This window comes from Sinocyclocheilus anshuiensis, unplaced genomic scaffold (assembly GCF_001515605.1).
Source record: "Sinocyclocheilus anshuiensis isolate Anshui unplaced genomic scaffold, SAMN03320099.WGS_v1.1 scaffold93, whole genome shotgun sequence".
Classification (NCBI taxonomy): domain Eukaryota; kingdom Metazoa; phylum Chordata; class Actinopteri; order Cypriniformes; family Cyprinidae; genus Sinocyclocheilus; species Sinocyclocheilus anshuiensis.
Genome location: NW_015539852.1, coordinates 1,045,292 through 1,065,560, shown reverse-complemented (window position 1 = coordinate 1,065,560; position 20,269 = coordinate 1,045,292). Strand labels below are relative to the sequence as shown.

Below are 20,269 nucleotides of genomic sequence, written 5' to 3'. Positions count from 1 at the left end.
GGAAGAGGGACCTCCAGATAAACAGTGCACACACATACAATTACTGGTGATTAATCAACGTGTACAAATTACAGCAAACTTAAACTTAACTCTACAAAAGAGTTAATTTAACACTGGTGATTAATTAATGGTTCGACCACATACACACAAAGAGACATTAACATATACAAAGTCAAACCCACAGCACCCACATAATGCACTATAGGAACAATCAAGTCAAGTGCAATTACAAAAACATTATGCATCTAAATGGATTATGTGTCATTGCAACACCATAAAAAACCCAATTACATTTACACAAGCTGGGACAGCAAGATGTCTTAAAATCATTTAAACTAATTTATGTTATATTAAAAATGCCAATTCCTCTAAATACGAAGGTATAGTTCTACATAAAAAATGACTTATCTGGAGTAAATCAAGAGCATGTACATTTACGTGTATTTTGAGTTCTCATTTCAACATTTTTTGGCAGCACAGAACCTTGGGAAATTAAATTGACAAATTTGTCATTTGTCCTGCCAACAAATTTCAGCCGATCTAAAACATATTTGCAAATTTAGTTTTATTACCTTTCTCAAGTGATTTTTAACCGTGTTTCCTTTAATAAGTTTTAGGCTAGCTGAGCAAAGCAAGTGAGTTTATGTTACAGTGAATGTCTAATTTTGTCTTCTTAAAAAACATGCACTAACAAAATTAACTTATTTTAGTTTAATAGAGGGGACCTTTGACATTAGGTGACCTTGAAGATACAAAGGTTGAGATCCTCTGCTCTAATGAGAAGAAAACTGGCCTGTCATCTTTCAGTACTTGCTGAGCACTGCAGTTCCAAAACAACTAATGAGAGAAGGGTGCAACGGAAGCAGATCACACGAAGGAGGGAGTAGCTCAGTCACATCCTGTAGGTCAGGAGAGCAAAGGGGCGAGAGGAAAGAAATACATGTTCTGCATCTCATTAAATGTCACTATCACTATAACTTTCCCAGCCTGCACTAAGGAGTGAACAGCAATGTCAGGAACAACTTAACATCACTAAACAAACAAACAAAGTGATGAGCATTTGATATATCAAGCATGGTAGTGCAGGTTGTGTAGTGTTTCACTAAATCAGCACAGATGATACCGTGTCTGCACAGCTGTGTCCAAAGCAGTGGCATAAATTAACAGCTTTCACTGCTGACAAAGATACATCCATTAACATTATTTTTTATTTCTTACGAACACTCTAACGCGCATATGGAGAAATAAATGTGCACCAATACAATATTACCATTTAAATCTGCTTTAAAATGTGAATAGATATTTGATATTACAGTCAGATGAGGAATTGTTATGCTGTGTAGAATGAATTGTGAATCATCATTTAACATGCATTGAAACTGTTTCTCATAAAATCATACAAAAGGCCTTGAATTAATTCAGCTGCAGTACATTTAAAGAACATTTCTCTTTTTAATAAATTAATACGCAATGAGTTAATGTCAACATGAAATGCTGTTCACAACCCATAATGTGATGCATTTCAGAATGTAGGGGCTTGGTTTTATGCATTTAGAATTTAATTATATTTGTTTTACACAAAGATTCCATTAATATTTTTTTAATCTACAACATTTTATTGTTTCTGTTTTGTTCTGTTTATTTTTTTTCTTTGATGTGATTTAATCTCAAAGTAATCTGAATTATTAATAAATGTCAGATAAAAACTGAAAAAGTGGGTGTTCTAAAACTTTTAAATGGTAGTGTATTTAAAAAAAAGTAAATAGTAAATGTTTACATTCTATAGATTTTTTAAATTAGAAATATATCTAATACTTAGCACATTGTGGCAAATTCCTAGTAGCTGTAGAACATGGAAGCTATAGAACATGTAAATAATAAGTGTCTTCAGGAATAAGGTGTCTTGATCTTGACTATGCGGTATATAAAGAGATGGGAGAAATTCCCTACACAAACAGGCTCCAGCCGTCTTTTCAGTGTCTTTCTCCTCCTTTCCTCAGAGTTTTAAAATGCGGCACAGCCAAAGGGAGGAACAAACTGAGAATTATGTATACAGGGCTGTTCTGAAACTTTTTTTTTTTTTTTTTGGAGCAAGATCAACTCAAAGACAGCTTTGAAGCTGAATTGGACTGGGATTTATGCACTGATCCAGGGGAAAGCGCTACATTTTGACTGTGAATGGTACTCTGCAGGGGAACAACCGTTACCCAAGACCTGCTATTATAATATTCCATACAGACACTGAGATATGACGGTGCTCATTAAAGATCCTCTTTGTTTTGCGCAGGAATACTAAAATACCCAATACCTATGTATTGATTGTTATGGAACAGATGGAAAAATCATGCAAAAAAAAAAAAAAAACAAAGACTAAACTGTAATGGGTAGATGAAAAAGTTTGCACCCTCAATTGTTCTTGTACCCAAAAGCTGAACATAAAAAAAAAAAAAGTACTAAGAGAAGCAGATATGGGCTACAAACTACTAGTATTTCCAGAAATAACAATGACTGACTGAAGTGTAGTATCTTTCGGTGTTATAAAAATATGACACTGAAACTTAAAAGCGAGTGTATAAGACCAAACCTTGGTGGTAGTATTTGCGAAAGCAACCACTGTTTCAACAACAAAAACTTTGTTAACAATCTAATGCAAATAGAATTTAATCTATTTTACAAATTCTACCCAGTGTATTTCACAGACATCTCCTCAGCATCACTCCTAACGACCTGTGGCGGTTAGGGAGCTTGCACCCAACGACTCTTCCCATAATTCTGATAGTCTGTGTTTGTGATTTCCCTCAGGCTAGCAATGATGCACAGCTCACCTTATCCTGACAAGCCTGACAGAGCTAAATAAAGGGGTGGAGATGGAAGAAAACTCTAAAAACCTTTGAGCAAACACATCAGAGACCCCACAATCTTAACCTTGTCTGACATGCTCCTCTGAATTACTCATTCAGAGGAGCACTCAGAGGAACGGTGCATAAAGACTGATTTGAGCTCAAATGAGAGCTCCAAACATGTCTATAACAAAGAGCCATTGAAAAGCATAATGATCCTGAAGTGTGTTTTATTTCACAAAAATATCAAGCAAAATGCATGGACTGCTATTAGAGCCTAAACAATCAGACCATTCTTGGATCTGGAAATTTCCTGTAATTCACCAAAAAGATTTAATCGATAAATAGCAAACAAACAAACTCGAATTAATAAATACCTCTAGACCATTTTCCTTTTATCTTTTATCAATAGAGTGATAAAACTGGCAGGATGTGAAAAGCACTCTTATGCATTGTGGTTCCTGTACAAGCAATTTTATGATAAATCCAGAGAACAATATGTCTGTATGGACAAATCGTTTCCATTTCTGTCAGTTCAAATGAAAATCTAGAATATTCAAACTAAATTAGAGGATACATTAAAAGGAATAGAATCAGACATCAAACAAGACCTAACAATGGATGTTTTATTTTCTCTTAGAAGCAGAACCATTCCTATGTTTTTAGAATAAAAACTAATACTATATAAACAATTACAACAGTTTTTATTTAGCTTGATCTTTTAACAGCATTTCTTCAGGCTTTAAATCAAAGGTCTATAATGGCTATAATACTCTTGTTGTTCACAATAACAATTCCACAATCTGTAGTTCTTGATAAGTCTACTAATTCTGCAGCCATTTTAATTTTTTGTCTTTTATCTAGGATGCCTGATTGCATATCTTTTACAATGCAGTCCTTAAGAAGTACCATGGGACACAGGTAGAAAGACAGATCAATGGGGTTTCACTTTCTTTTGTACTCTTTGCCCTTGCTAGGGGGCAATCTTTGGCAAACTTTGCAATCAAAACAATAGAATGACAGAATTATAGAATGATAGACTGATAGACAGACAGACAGACAGGCCGACCGACTGACAGAACGATAGAACAACAGAATGAACGACAGACAGACAGATAGACAGATAGATAGATAAATAAACATACCAAAAGATGATAGATACTAGAACAAGACAGATAGATAGACAGATAGACAGACAGACAGACAGACAGACTGATAAACATACCAAAAGATGATAGATATTAGAACAAGACAGACAGACAGACAGACAGACAGACAGACAGACGATAGATACTAGAACACTAGATAAAAAAAAAGACAGACAGCTTCTCTCAAGCTTTCCCTCTGTCCTTCCTTTTCATTTTTGCTGCAGCGTGTTCTTTTTTTCTTACTCAGTCCTGCCACTTATAGCCTCAGGTGAAAGCTATGGTACTTCAAAGGGCCTTTTACTGGCAAAAGGAGATCAAAAGAGGTGAGGCAGGCAGTGAGAGGACGGATATAGAAGAGATGAAGAATGAAGAGAGGACAGAATGACAAAGAGAAGGGAGAGAGCTCATATGGTTCGTGATGAGGAGGGCTCGCTCTAACTAGCAGGACGGAGCGGTAATAATGGCAGAGCACATGATCACAGCGGCACAACGAGTTTCATACTGTGAGTTTCATACACGCTCAGCGGACACGACGAATCACAGGAGCCTGTTTAAATTCTCCTGATCTGAACAAGCGTGGCACAGCTTACACTGAGATCACATAACAAATGCAAATGTGTACACACCACATCTACAGCAAAGAAGGTTGAGGGAATTAACAAAGGAGGGATAGAAGAAGAGTGTGAGAAAATGTGCTCAAGCACACAACTGATTTTTGATTTTAAAACATTAGCTTTCCTGTAGCTCAAACATTTGTGGAGCTATAAGCACCAAGGTCCTGGGTTTGATTCCAAGGGAGATCAAGAACTGAAAAAATGTGCAGCTTGAATGCAATGTAAGTCACTTTGGATAAAAGCATCTGTCAAATACATAAATGCAAATATTTTTGTATTTTTGCATTACCTTATTGACAAGGTAATGAGGCTTCAAGGAAAGTTAAAAGTTACATTAAAGTAATGATCTGTCACAAGTCTCTAATAATGTTTTTAGAGGTAGTGGCTCCAAGTACTTGGTCAATCATGTAGTTGGGCAGCAAGATGAATGTCTGCACAGATGGTCAAACTCTCTCGTGCAGAGATGTGTGCTCACATGTCAAACATAACTGAGAACACAGCAAATATACTGGAAGCAGGACAAAGAACGGTAAGACAAGAATAACCACACTGAGACATGTCTAAGTGACAGGGGTCATGCTATCCTGCTCGTCCAAGGCTTTGATTAGTTTGTGCTGTCATCGCAAACTACCCTGTCAGAATCCAATAAGAATGTCTGTGTATGTGTAAACTATGTATGTGACATTTGCTTCAGTGTTTCTAAAAGTTATCCCTCCCATGTCTAGCACAGAAGCAGTGTAACGGAAACAGAACATAAGCATTATTGGCTCTGGAAATGGTGCACTTGGTCCCATTTGTAATTATATAAATTAGAACGGTGCACATGAGCTTCCCCTTTGTGCCAGTGATGCTCCCTCGACACAACCTTTTGAGACAAATCACAGTTAAAGACTACCCAACAGTCTCTGCAGCATTATATGACCAAAGGAAGACTGAGGACCATAGTCATACTTTACCAACCTTATGCTCTGCGTTTGTAGGTAGTCTGGGTCAGTAGCGTTCAGCATGGCAACAAAGCTTCCAACGGGAATATTTTCTCTCCTGATGACAACCAGAGGATCTGGGAAGAACACCGGTCCTTCATTCACATCCATAACTGTAATGTAAACTGTCGCTGTAGAGCTGGGGCCATACACAATGTCAGGAACCAGAGGGTCTTCGTTTTCCACTTTTATCAGCAGTGTGTGAAACATTGAACTTTCATAGTCCAGAGGCTGAGAAAGACAAAAGGAATTATGTAAGAGCAATTAGCTAACGAATACCAGACGAATTACTCTTTACCCTTATTTTTCAATTAGTAAATTTTTTCTTGTCAAAAGCAACGTATGGCATATTTTTAAAACAGGAACAAGAGTAGGGGCATCCAATCCTCCTCCTGGAGGGCTGCTTTCCTGCAGAGTTTAGCTCTAAGATACCTGCCTTGAGGTTTCTAGTAATCATGAAGACCTTGAATCAGGAATCCTCGAATTTGGTCCACGAGATCCACTTTCCTGCAGAGTTTAGATCTACCCCTAATTAAACACACCTGAGTATGCTAATCAATGTCTTCAGGATCATTAGAAAATCACAGGTAGGTGAGTATGATCAGGGTTGGAGCTAAACTCTGCAGTGCATTGGCCCTCCAGGGCAAGATTTGAGAAACCCTGCCTTAAACAGCTGGTTCAGATGTGATTTATTTGGGTTGGCCAATATTTTATCTGCCACTATTAAACACCAGAAACAGCTAATCAAGGTCCTCATGATTACTAGACACTTCTAGAAAAGTGTGTTGGTGCAAGTTGGAGCTAAACTCTACAGCAGGGGTGCCCAAACTCAGTCCTGGAGGGCCGGTGTCCTGCAGAGTTTAGCTCCAACTTGCCTCAACACACCTGCTGGAAAGTTTCTAGTATGCATAGTAAGACCTTGATTAGCTGCTTCAGGTGTGTTTAATTAGGGTTGGAGCTAAACTCTGCAGGACATCGGCCTTCCAGGACCGAGTTTGGGCACCCCTGCTCTACAGGATGTTGGCCTTCCAGGACCAGGATTGGACACCCCTGCTCTACAGAAAGTGGACCCTTTAGGACTGGGGTGTCCAAACTTGGTCCTGAAGGGCACTGTCCTACAGAGTTTAGCTCCAACTTGCCTCAACCCACCTGCCTGGAAGATTCTAGTGTGCCTAGTAAGACCTTGAACAGCTGGTTCATGTGTGTTTAACTGGGGTTGGAGCTAAACTCTACAGAAGAGGTCTTCATCCCTGCTCCTGGGGACCCACCGTCCTGCAAAGTATATTTCCAAACTGCTTCAGCACACCTGCCTGTGTATCCTTCAAGTGATCCTGAAAAGTTTAATTAGCTGGTTCATGTGTGTTTGATTAGGGTTGGAGCTGTACTCTGCATGACGGTGGGTCACCAGGAGCAGGGTTGAAGACCTCTGCTCTACAGGACAGTGGCCCTCCAGGAGCAGTATTGGGCATCCCTACCCTAAAACAACCACTTTACCTCTGCAGTTAATTGGCTTGCTTGCAAATCCTATATTAGCGGCTCACGAAGGTCCCCTTTTTGGGCTTGAACTTTTAAAGTTTTAGTTAACAATCAACACTTAGTAAGTAGTTTGTAGGGTCTCAATTGATAACCTAAACTTTATAGGTTCAAGCCACATAAGGCAATCTTAATGCCTTCACCATTAAAAGGCAATCAAGTAACTGAAAAATACATTGCGCACCTTTACCACTGACAGCATCCCTTCATTGTTGTCCAGGTTGGTCTGTATCTCAAAGTTCTGGTTGGGATCTCCATTGATGATGGAGTAGATGGCTCTCCAGGCTCCAGTGGCGGGGTCGTCTCTGTCATCCACTGTCAGGTTCACTACCACCCCAGTTGATCCCTCATTCACTGATGCCTGGAACTACAGCACAGGCAGTTTGATCGGTCAAACATTTCCAAATGTTTGAAAACCAAGAAATCACATTACAGCAACACTTTAGAATTCATCATATCACATGTAAATTGACATGAATTTGTAGTCTGTAATCAACATCAATAATTCTCTTTCCAGTCTCTTCAAATAATAAGACAGAATAAGCAGTGGAGGAGTTGCTGGTTGTAGAAATGAATTCATTTAACTGGAAATGAATGCTTTGACTAGATATTCACAATTGTGGCTCTTATGTTTACAGAGATTAACACAACCAGTGGGACAGGTGCCTATTGTTTTCAGCTAACCGCGCACCACCTTGAGTAATCAAAGAAGCGCTGATCTACCTACGGCTGCATCAATTCAATCCCTGTTTAGTCCTTCCTTCCTTGTTTTGTACATGATGAATCTCTGTCTTACATCCACCTCTCTCCTACCCTTCTTTCTGTCCCTCTGTCAAAGATAAGGCTTAAGCTAAGCCTATATGAAACAGCTCTTGTTCTGTTTTGTCACTGGAGGATAGCCACTCTATTCAGAGTGCTGGAAATCTCCATAGTCCTTGCTCAATCCAACCCAATGTCACAGGCCTGTTTGGGGAGATGAAGTTATCCTAGAAAGGCCAGATGAGCTTTTTTCCCCATCAGCTCTGCTATCATTTCTGTTTAGTGGCTTGTGAAGTGAGCACCCCCTCTATGCCTCAGGGATGCACTCCCTTTATAAGAGCTGTCCAGTGGGGAGGGTATAGGGGGAGAGATGCAAAGGTCATCAGCATCCTAAAGAGGGTGCTGCTGGATCTAGGTGGCTGGATGAATTAAAGAAGTTTAGAAAGCGAAGCTAAGTAGTTTAAACCCCCATGGAACTGAAGTACTGCTGCTAGGCCCTGTCTCTAAATTAATGCTTATTGCTTTTGAGCCACAGTAGTGAATCATCCAGTATTAACAGTAAAGAAAATCCTTAATGTCATGAAGGCACATCTACGTTGACAACATTCACGCTTAGTTTCTCACTTTTTCACATTACGTGTGAAAATGTTCTGCTACCACAATCTGCTGTAGACATATCAGGCAGTAGATGCAGGTGGTGACTTCTAGCCTCATTCATTTTATTACACCTGAAAATAAAGATTTTTCATTTCTAAGGCCCATTTCCCAAGAATATCTTATTTAGTAATATAAGAACCCGGTGATTTTGTTCCTTACAAGAGAGAGAAGGAAAAAAAAAAACTCCTGGAGTCAGCCTTACATATAAGCCACGGTTCATCCTTTCTTGAAAATAGATCTCCATTTCATTTTTTCATTTCTGAAACACAAGCCCAGCTCACCGTATCCTTAAAACCTGTGGGTGTCTCGAAGGAGATGAGATTGCACCTGTCTGCTGAAGGCCACGAAGCGATTACATCACTTACATATTACTTCAGCTCCAATGAGAGCCTTGTGTCTACAGTGAGCCCTGCAGGTGTATCACTGTCAAAATCACAGTGGCGAGAGATACTCTCCCGCTATCAACCAAGATTTTATCATGTGTGGAATAAACAATTAAACAAAGGTTGTCACAAATGTTTACTGAGGGACGCGAATATGTCCACACAGCTTCACGCTATGCATCCTCACATCGCTGACTGGTCGTTTTTCATTTAATCATCTGGGGCAGTGAAGCAGTCAGATTGATGTATTCAATCTTTGTTGGCTGCTGATACCCTGGCCCTGCCACACCACTGATAAGACCCCAATCCCTCTAAGTTCACAAAGCAACCAGCAGTGTGACAAACAGAGAAGTTATCAACCCCGAGGCTAGACCCCAAAACTGAGGGAACGGGGTGGGTTTGTGTGTGTGAGGTAGATGTCGCCTAGTCAAAGCCCACCAGCACCAGAACACAGGGAAAGTGAGGAAGGGAGAAAGCATGTGGCCAGAGAAAGATAAATCACTTTCTACAGAGGCACTGATGTGGTGAGACCCGGAAGCCATGAATGACTGGGATTATTTGGCATGCAATTCATTATCAGTAATGTAGTGCAGTGTGAAGGCATCATTGGAGATTCGTTTTGAGCTGTGCTACTGCTTTAGTAACAAATAGCTCAGAAAATTCACACCTGATACTGTAAACCCCACCCCCCTTCGTCTCGACATCTGTTCATGGAATCAAATCAACATTCATGACCTTTCGAGAAACTCTGCCTGACTTACACGTCTCAAATTGCACATCTAAAACCGGGAATGTGAGAAAAAAGCTGTGCGCTGTTTTCACAGCTTAACAAGATTCTAGAAACGAACGCTTTGCTTCAGCTAAACTGGGAACGCATTTGAGGTGAAAGCACTCCAGAAGCCTTCAGAGAGCGAGAGTCGTGTGAAGAGTCTCTCCTGATGTGACTGTGGAAGTCAATACAGGTGCCTTTTAATGCCACAGGTAACCTCAATCACACAGTTTCACTTCAGAGCCTCTCAGAGTGACATACTGAGATGTTCTACAGTCTGACGGCCCTTCATCAGGAGCCAGAGACCCCTACAGTATGGGTTATTTTGTCAAAACTTACGGTAACACATTATAAAAACATAAAAAAGGACCATCCAGATTTTTAGTGCTGATTGTGAGGGAAGGTCTGAAGAATGGATCTAAATATGGAAAATATGTTAAAGGCGTAGTTCACCCCAAAATTAATTTACTCACCCTCATGTCGCTGTAAAACGTACTTATGTTCTGTGAAACACAAAATGAAATAGAAAAATGTCTCAAAAACAACTGAAACATTCTTCAGAATATCTTCTTTTGTGTCCCATAGAAGACAGAATGACATGAGAGTGAGTAAACAGTGAACATTTACATTTTTGTTTGACCTATTCCTTTAAAGGAATTTATCATTTTTACATTTATACTTACTGTACACCATCTAGGCACCTTAAGCATACTATTTTAAATACACTATAATTTGAGATGCGCTAATTCTAATCTTGCATACATATAAGGACATATAGTACACAAACTGTGAGCCTATTTGCTCATTTCCTACCTACTATGACAGATTTGCAAGTAGACATTTTTACATACAGATAACAGACTTGTCTGTCCTTCTGTTATCTAGCAATGTCTATAAGTGACACGTTACTTCATTTACTTCATCCTTAAGGACATATATATGTGTGTGCGTGTCCTGAGATCAAATGAGAATTCCTGAATGTTCACAAATTGCCTTACACAGCTGATTTTATTTATGAGGACATGTCTTCTGTAGTTCATTAATTACCAGCTGGACTTCGCAGGACAGATGGGACTCATAAAAGAATCTTGGAGTTATGGCTTGTAGTGTTACATTTAGGATGGAAGATGGAATGTTAAATGGAATCATCTTCTATTAAGAGAACAGAATTGTTTTAAGTCTATACAGGATGCAGTTTGTGACACAAAAATGAGTGTTTATCAGTATTTATCAATTTTAATCAGTTAGGAAAGTGTCAATATTACAAATAAATAAATAATAACTGTACATTTGATAGTGGGAGACATCAAAATGTCATTTATTTTGTTAAGTGTTAAAATAAAAAGATAATCATTCCCACATCATTCTGTTTCACTCAATTTATTGCTATGTTAATTAAAAAGACTAAAATATAAAACATTTAAAACTGTGATTCTGTTCATCTTGAAATATTTATGTAGTGTTATAATTTGACTAGGTAGAAACTACATTTATATGCGTGTAATGGTGTGTGACAGTACAATTTAAAAAAATCATTTATTTTCCCAACAGATCCAATGAAGCCATATCTCAGTGTGCTAAAATCAAAGTGACTGCATCTCAAATGCATTTCAACATTTAATTCAGTTAGATTCATGTTTTGGTTCCATTAACCATTCTTTTAAACATTTGGAGAGTAATAAATTGAATTCCATTACCAAGTAATGAGGTAATTTCAGTAATGTATAAAAAAATCTTGCAACAAAATGTGTTTTTTTATACATTACTGAAATTACCTCATTACTTGGTAATGGAATTCAATTTATTACTCTTTTTATGATCAAGTATTTTTGGAATGTAAATGTATTTTAACAATTGGCCTATGTATTAAACAACAATACCATCCAAACAAATATGTGACCACTATTTCCATCTATTAAATATACATAAAACAGAGTAATAAAATGAATTCCATTACCAAGTAATGAGGTAATTTCAGTAATGTATAAAAAAATCTTGCAACAAAATGTGTTTACACAGACTTTTTATGATCAAGTATTTTTGGAGAATAAATGTATTTTAACAATTGGCCTATGTATTAAACAACAATACCATCCAAACAAATATGTGACCACTATTTCCATCTATTAAATATACATAAAACTATGCTGAAATATGAACAACCGGTCAGCAACTCTCATTGTAGATTCATCTGCAGAAGAATAAAAGTATGAAAACTTAATTAATCAAATCAAGTGTATGTTTATCAACTGGGTTTCTTTTCTGGTCTTTTCCAACCCCTATACATATATTGTAGTATGAAACTGAAAGGAGTATAAGTCTGGGTAATTACATTCAAATGAATGCTGCAAAATCAGAACAAGTACGCTTAAAGTCCCGACTGAGCGACAAAATTGACAAGCTCATCATTTGTCTTTTAATGAAGTGAAGACTGATAAACTACTGTTCTCTGCTTTTTTAATTCTGCTGAGTAGTGTTTGATTCCAGAGCATTTTTACAAATGCTTTCTTAGCGCCAATTTGAGCTGAAGGTTCAATCTATAAAGTTATGAGAGTTACGCATGTAACTGAAAGTCTCAAACAATAAGAAGCTCAACACAAATGGATTCAAAATATTGAATACAGGGCTTTCAAATATAACAACCATTCAGTGAACCAAGTAATGAAAACCATGAGACAAATGAAAGCAAACAGCCCACATATCACTTGACTTGGCCTCCACAACAGAACTGTAAACATGCTAATATCTGCTAATTGAAAGTTATAGTTAATAAATCTTTCACTCTCTTACTCTCTCAGCAGTGAATATTAAATGTGTTGCACTAGAAAGGGTTGCTGTTACTTTTACTCTGTATTCAGTGCTTAAAACGTGCCTTAATGAGACAGAATATCAGTATCTCACCTATAGGTCACCAGCCAGAATCATGGGTTTCACTGGCTATATATATTTGTCCAGTATACGATGTTCATTTTAACTCTCTAACTAAACTGATGTATACTAGGCACTCAAGCTCACACTGTGTGACAAATAAAGACATGATCAAGTCAATATCCCTCAACTGAATATGTCTGTTCTTGATGGATATGAAAATGACATATAGATGGCAACAGATGTAGTATAACTGCAGCTTATGATGAGTAAATTCACAAATGCATAAACATGCCAAAAAAACTAACAAGCTGGCAAAGTGATCTGGTGCATTGTGAGACGAACATGTTTTGTAAACAATTTATATGCAGAAATGCAAATGAAGAGATTCCAAAGAAAAGATTAGCATAATATGAAATATGCTAAACTATAATGTGGTCTGGTGTTTTCATTATACAAACGGAAAGACTGCTCAGTCCTGTCAAACACACTGATGAGAAACATTAATTTATATTAATGCACGCTAAATATGCTGAAATGACTTTGCAGATTTGATAAAGGATTACACAGTGTTAGAAGCTGGTTTCCTTCTCTTGACATGCCATGTTAGCATATTCTGAGTAAATTAATTTAAGCTCTAATTGAATGGCTATCTCATTCATTTTCTTGGAAAAATAATGTATAGTGGTGCTTTGATATTAATATGAAATAAACGTCCAAAACATACAGAGATAAAACTTTGTATAATTATATTGTGCTTAACAGGTCAGCTGTTCAAATATAAATTTATATGAATATTCTATGCATACTAATTTGTAACTGAAGTGTTAATCTTACTTGAATGAATGATCTGTTAAATGTTTAATGATGTGTCTTAAGAAATGTTATTATAAAGTGTTATTTTTGCAGCGTGTTTGACAATATTAGTAGTGCATTGTGTATCAGAAAGTGCGTTAAATACGTTCTTTGATAATTTGTAAGCTCTTAGAGAGGTAACGTTGCTCTTGGCAAAAGTTTTGACCTGGAAATTATATTTCCTGAGGGCATCAGTTAATTTACTCATCCTTTTCCTGTTTGGACATAATGGTTCCATCCATTGGTGGTCACAAGACATCGGGGTTTCTATATGTTGTGAACTGGCTTTTCAGTCCTGATACAAAGAAAGCTTTGTTGACTCCTGATTGAATTAATTCGAAGCCTCATGATGGTGATTCAGTGGCGTATCAGTGTCCTGTTCATGAAATCCCTACAACATGATCAAGTCAATATCCCTCAACTGAATATGTCTGTTCTTGATGGATATGAAAATGACATATAGATGGCAACAGATGTAGTATAACTGCAGCTTATGATGAGTAAATTCACGTCAAAGACATGTTACATTCCCCATAGGATTACGCATTCATATATATATAGCACTTGTTAATGGAACGTAAATATCATTAAAACCGAAAGTCATTTTCAGAAATGACTTCAGTTCAATGAGTTTGAGACTCAATATTCTACAGAGGAACTGTAAGAAATAGCGAGAAGAGATGAGCCAGAAACAGTATAAAATCCAGAAATAAGAATCCGTGACCATCAATAATTACTGGTGTAGCTGTGGGAATTGACAATGGATGGTTCTTGAAATGGATTGCTGGGAGAGTAGGGGATGGGACATAATTTCACGTAGATAATATGGAGGCTAAAACTGACTTTGCTACTGTTGTTAACAATACTGTTCACCTCACACCAGCACTGGCATCTAGAAATATTAGCTGCTTTTCTAACAGAGGGGAAAAACTGAACAAGAGACAAGTTTGCTAAGACTAATAATGAAGAAGGATTGTTTGCAGAACCAAAAGGTCATTCATTAACTAAAAAAAATGAGTGGAAGTCAAAATGATTTAATCCATAAAAATATTGAGTGAGCTATGGCTCTATTTGCACACAATGGACAAAGTCTCGAAGCAAAGTAGTGAGGAGTGATAGGGAATATCTTGGCTGTCCTTCCTTAATTTCCTCTTTCCAAGGTCAAGAACCATCATAGTGAGAATGATTACAGCCCAATTACTACATATGGTCCAATAGTTTCCATGGCTCTGTTCTAAAACCAAGTAAGTTTATTGGGTCACAATTTCTCTCAAGGTCCAAATTATTGCTATTAACAAACCATTAACTATGACTTTTGACTCAAACTCCTAATTTGCTGTTTATTAATAGTTAGTAAAAAAATTCTTAAGCAGCAAATCAGCATATTAGAATTATTTCTGAAGGTTCATGCGACACTGAAGACTGGCTGCTGAAAATAAATTACATTTTAAAATATATTCAAATAGTTATTTTAAATTGTAATGTTTCACAATATTACTGTTTTTACTGTATTTTTAAATAAATATATGCAGCCTTTGTAAGCATAAGATACTTTTTTGCAATACATTTTTGTTTAAATAAATCTTATAATTTCATTTAAAAATAGTCAGAAAATTGTTTGAAATATTTAGTAGCCATTTTTTCAAAAACAAGTTTATGACAGCCATTTAAATTATTATATGAAGAGTTCATTTGCAAAAACCGATAACTCCATTTTTTCCAGAAATCAATTTTTTTTTATTGCGCATTCCAAGTAATATCAATCAAACTTCAGTTGGCTTGTTTTGATTAAGTAATAAAAACTTAAACAAATACAGGTAATAAACCGGCTTTTTTGACAAAACGTGTTTAGGGTTCAGATTGCGCTATATGTGGAGAATAGTGCACGGCAATCAGCTAATTTTTTTTAAAGTGGAGTTTATCGGTTTTTGCAAATGAACTCTTCATATCCAGTTTGGAGTAGAAACGTAACAACTATTATTAGAAAGCTGACACTTTTTCATTCAGTGAATAAAACTCTGTGTTACTGGGTCACAATGACTGAAAGTATGGAGCAGGTCACGTATAGTCAATGAATAACATTAAGAAAGAAAGGAAGAAAGAAAAAAAGGTTCCTCCTACCAGTGAGTGTGTAAACTCGGGTGCGTGGTCGTTCCTGTCTGTGATGGTGATGGTGGCTGTTGCAGTTCCTGTCAGTCCCACCTCACTTCCTGCCATGTCCTTCGCCACAATCTCTAGCTCATACTGCGTGGTTGGAAGCGTCTGTGGACACATAAGAACATAGTTGGGAACAGTCAGTAGAGCTTCAGGATAGAGGGACTGCAGTCGTGATAAGAGCTTAAGTGGCTTAATTGAAGAACAAGTAATTGTTCCACGACTGCTTTAGTGCTGGTTAGACGCTGTCAATATGCACTAAAAAGCGCCACATAATTTTAATGAGCGGTTACGTTATAAATTAACTGGTAAAATGGAGTAATTAAGATCTAATCCACCAATCATTGTATTGAAGTCATGGCGTCACCTCAAAAGAGTCTCGCAGTTCATCATTGACATTTCAAACACTAAAGTCAATCGGTACAAAAAGTTAATTATTGCTCATGATTGACCGGTGATCTATGAGACTAAAATATCCTTTTGTTTATTTACACTTCTTCCTGTGTAAGGCCTTCTTCAGGGGACGGTCCTGAAACAATGATAAAGGCTTCATGAAAGAGCATTGACTCTCCTTGACAGGTGCTTGTCTAAATAAATGTCAAGTTTCAGTCACTTTTCAAAGGTAATACTGAAAGAAAACATGTAAATGTCAATTAACGCCCACATCACCTTTCCTTCAAGACCATGTCCTTAACCAGAATGTCAAGATGTGAGAGAAAAAGAAAGAGAGAGCGAGACAGAAGGGATGGATTTTTTGGTAGGTAAATCAATCAATTAATCAATCAATTTTGGGATTTATTTATTTTTTTTATCCCAAGGGCTGATTTATATTAATATCACTACAAAACAGACTTGGAGACTTTTAATCTTAAAATATATTACAAACATAAAAAATTATCCAAAACTATGAATAATTGCATATTAAAAACCATGTCAAAGTAAATATCAGTTGTGAGCAGAACATTTCTATTGTTAGTCATTTCCAATCAAGCTGTAATTGTTCAAAAAACATTTAATTGTGTGTATTTTGTAAACATAAAATACCAGCTGTGAAATTAGCTTTTGAAAGACAAATTCCAATTTTTAAATATTTAAAATGTCAGATGAACCATTTTATTTATTCATTCATTTATTTACTTATACAAAACTACATTAATTATAGAGAGTGTGAAAAGAAACAAGTTTATTTTCTCAAATTCCCTGAAAATGCTATATTTAAGAATATTTAAGTATTTAAGTTGTCAGGTGAAAGACATATACCAGAAATCCACATTGTCAGCATTTTTAATCAAGATGTGCTTTCCTTATAAAGTTTACTTATATTATATACAGTAGTTTTCTTTAGAGATTGTGAAAGACAGCGAACAAACACAAATTCCTGAAATTTAGTTTTAAGGGAAGCCAAGGTTATTTCAGAGATATTTCAGGAGAAATACCATGCATTCACTGCATGAATAATGCATAAGCTAAAGAAATGGGCACAGAAGTGTTATATAGACACATGGTTTTTCTGACACAGAGGAAAAGGTATAAATGTATCAACACACATTTTCAGACTGGTTGAAACCGTTTTATCTCTATCAAACACCACCTACTCATCATATGGGAAATAAACCTTCTCCAGACCAAAAGCCCAATATTCATAAATCCAAGACAACAAGCATTTGTTAAAATAAGTCAACCCTACTGGAAAGCCATGATGGCACATTACACAGGGAGGTGCTGTTAATGCTAACATTTATTTCCTTTATTGAAATCCCACTCAGTGCAGCATTAAGTACCACATGCTTAATAAAACTCATCCATCTGTTTCACATAAAGCCCAGGAGGCCAGTGCTGCAGTCATTTACCCATAGTGCATTGCCTCTCTGTATAAATTACTCTTGCTATCTCAGGCTTCAAATAGTGGCTCAGAAGTATGTCATTCCAACAAAGCTGCAATTAATAAAGTGAAAAATCACAGTACATTGCAGTTTTTGGAGGGGAAAAAAGTGACTTAAAACTAAGAGTGGGGAATTTTGACTTTGACTTTATTCTCGTAATTTCGACTTGAGGTGTGGTATTTAAAGAAACCCAATGATCCAATGAAAATGGAAAACTGTTTTCATACCAAGGTTATTATAGTTAACTAAAAGTAAAACCATAAACAACAACAACAGAAATAAAATAAATGTTACTTGAAATAAAATAAACATAACAATTATTATATATATTATTTTAAATACTATTAAAGATAATAATAAAAAAAACAATAAAATATCAATTGGATTTAACTAAAATTAAAATGAAAACAAAAATAAAAACTGATTTAAAATATTAAGCAACTAATTGTGTCTCAATGACACGAAAATAACAATTCAATTAAGAAAGGTCTTCTAAGACCCTGACCTAATAATAGAATAGAATAGAATAGACAGATTCACACAAGTTTAGAATCAATGTTCACAAGTTGCCAAATGACTGAACTGACCAAATATAGGCATTCAGTGTGTTTTTTTTTTTGTTTTATTTTATTGAGAATTGCCTGCAAGTAAAACTGCAATTAACAATCTCAAACATCAGAACACTCATCACACTTCTGAACTACGTTGTTGATGTGATTCAACACAAACTGCTTGTAATTCACAGGATGTAGAATAAGAAAAGCTAAGAAATGGAGATGAAAGTTACTGATGTGCACTGTTTAATACCACCAACGGTCAAGCTTTACACCTCATCAGACATATTATGCTGAAGTATTTTTTTCTAAACCACCATGAAGCGCAGTGCTTCCAGTGGCTGAGATCTGCTGGGACGGCTGTCACTGACGAACAACTCAGAACTTATTTACTGCTGATAAACAGATGGCACTTCACAGACCTGTGAGTTGAAAAAAATAAGAGAAACCCATCTGGATAAGAGGGAGGTGAGTGCAGATTAAATCTCTGTGCCGTCAAAGGCTCGCATGAAGCTTTCGCGTAGCGTGACAACATCTTAATGAGTCTCGCATCTCTCGCTTTCACCCGCTCAAATCTATCGCGCCGATGCACCTGTGAACTCCTCATGTGCTTTTGAAGGTCATAAAAATACAAAACCTGTTAAAACAATCTGGAAGAGTGTTGAAACATCCCAGGTCTGCCTGTGAATGCGAAACGAGACACAATACATTAACTTCACATTGCATAACAACTGTTATCATGCACCTGGTTATGTCAGTCATTTCACACACCGGATTGAGTTTCTATCTACGACAGATCCATTTCATATCGTCCGTCCAATAACACTCATTGTAAAAAAGGACTAAATGCAATCAAAAGCACCTTGTATAATAGATCAAGGCTTTCCTCATGGCCAGAGTGTGTAAAGACTTAAGTAATATAGGCTTTAGAAGGTGGAAATATATGCAGAGCGAGACGGAACTGGCTCTGACCCGCTGAACTAGATACTGCCTCGTCCGCTTCAATAGATGTGATGTCATAATTATGCTTCTGTAGCCCCTTTTTGTTCTCTCAAGCGCTTTGAAAGAAACTGTCTGCCTTTCCCAACCTCTCAGTCTATTCACCGCTCTACCTTTCATTCCCCAAGAACATAATGATCCATACAAAAGCCACAGAAGAAGCAGCTGAAATGATGAATAAAGCTATAACTCATTTGTCTTGTGTGAATCTTTCTGCTGGCCACGTCTTCGTCTTCCTTGAAGTATTTCATTTTTATTCCAGCTGGCTTTCTCACACCTTTTCACAAGGGTTGTTTCACATAGCTTTAACTAAGTTGGAGTAAGTTGTAAATATGCTAATGTCTCCTGTACTTTTCACAGGCGGTTTTTAATACTTCTACATGATTGCAATCTGGATGGTTATAGGGGTTCATATTTTCACTCAATCCCTGGAATGTTATCCTAATTTCCTTTTTTTCTTATTACTTTTCTTTATATCATTGTCATCCATATCTAGAATAAACTGCCATTTTTCCCTCTCTGCTCTTTTCTCTCACTTTTCATAGCCATTTTGCTTTTTGCATTTAATGCTGTTTTTTTTAGATTAATTATTTCAGTACAGCTCAAATGATGGTATAATATAAATTTAAATCAACTTATTAAGTCTATATTAACACCTTTGTCCTTCATTTTTTGATTTTTATATATAAACTAATTTTCAAGATATTTTAAGATCTCATTTAGCATTTTATATCATCCTTTATGAGAATTTTAATATATTTTTAATGGTTATAAGCAATTATTTTACATTTAGGATTATAGATATACTCATAGTTTTTTTTTTTTTTATTTCGTTTTTTTTTTCACGATGAGTGTCAGATATTTATGGAAGCCTGTTTCTAGCATGGGTCAAAAAAATGTAGGTTTTTTTTTCTGACAAAAAAAAAGTCTGAATATGTGAGATATAGACTCAAAATTCTGACTTTTTCCTCACAATTCTTTTTTTTTTCTCGCAATTATGTTTTTTTTTTTTTTCATAATTCTGAGCCTACATCTCGGAATTTTGACTTTTTCCCCCTCCTAATTCTAAGTTTACATCTAGCAATTCTAACTTTTTTTCCCATTATGATTCTGACTTTTTTTCTGAATTCTGAGTTTGCATCTTGAAACTCAGACTTTTTGTTCCCACCATGAAAAAAAAAAAAAAAAAAAAATTATTACAGTAAAAAAACAAAAAACAAAACCGCAGCTGTGGTTGCCAGAACTTTACTGTAAATTTCGGATAGCCACA

The 20,269-nt window shown here is 36.4% G+C and overlaps 1 protein-coding gene across 2 annotated transcripts in view; it reads right to left on the bottom strand.

Annotated features, from left to right (window-relative positions):
* The window catches only part of cdh13 (cadherin 13, H-cadherin (heart)), a 319,293-nt gene that overhangs the window by 41,816 nt on the left and 257,208 nt on the right, over nt 1-20,269 (bottom strand). For both annotated transcript variants that reach the window (XM_016480972.1, XM_016480973.1), the window contains 3 exons: nt 15,531-15,671; nt 7,303-7,485; nt 5,563-5,816 (listed from right to left, as the gene is read on the bottom strand). In XM_016480972.1, the coding sequence (XP_016336458.1) occupies nt 5,563-5,816; nt 7,303-7,485; nt 15,531-15,671 (578 nt within the window). The remainder of the gene's footprint in view (nt 1-5,562; nt 5,817-7,302; nt 7,486-15,530; nt 15,672-20,269) is intronic.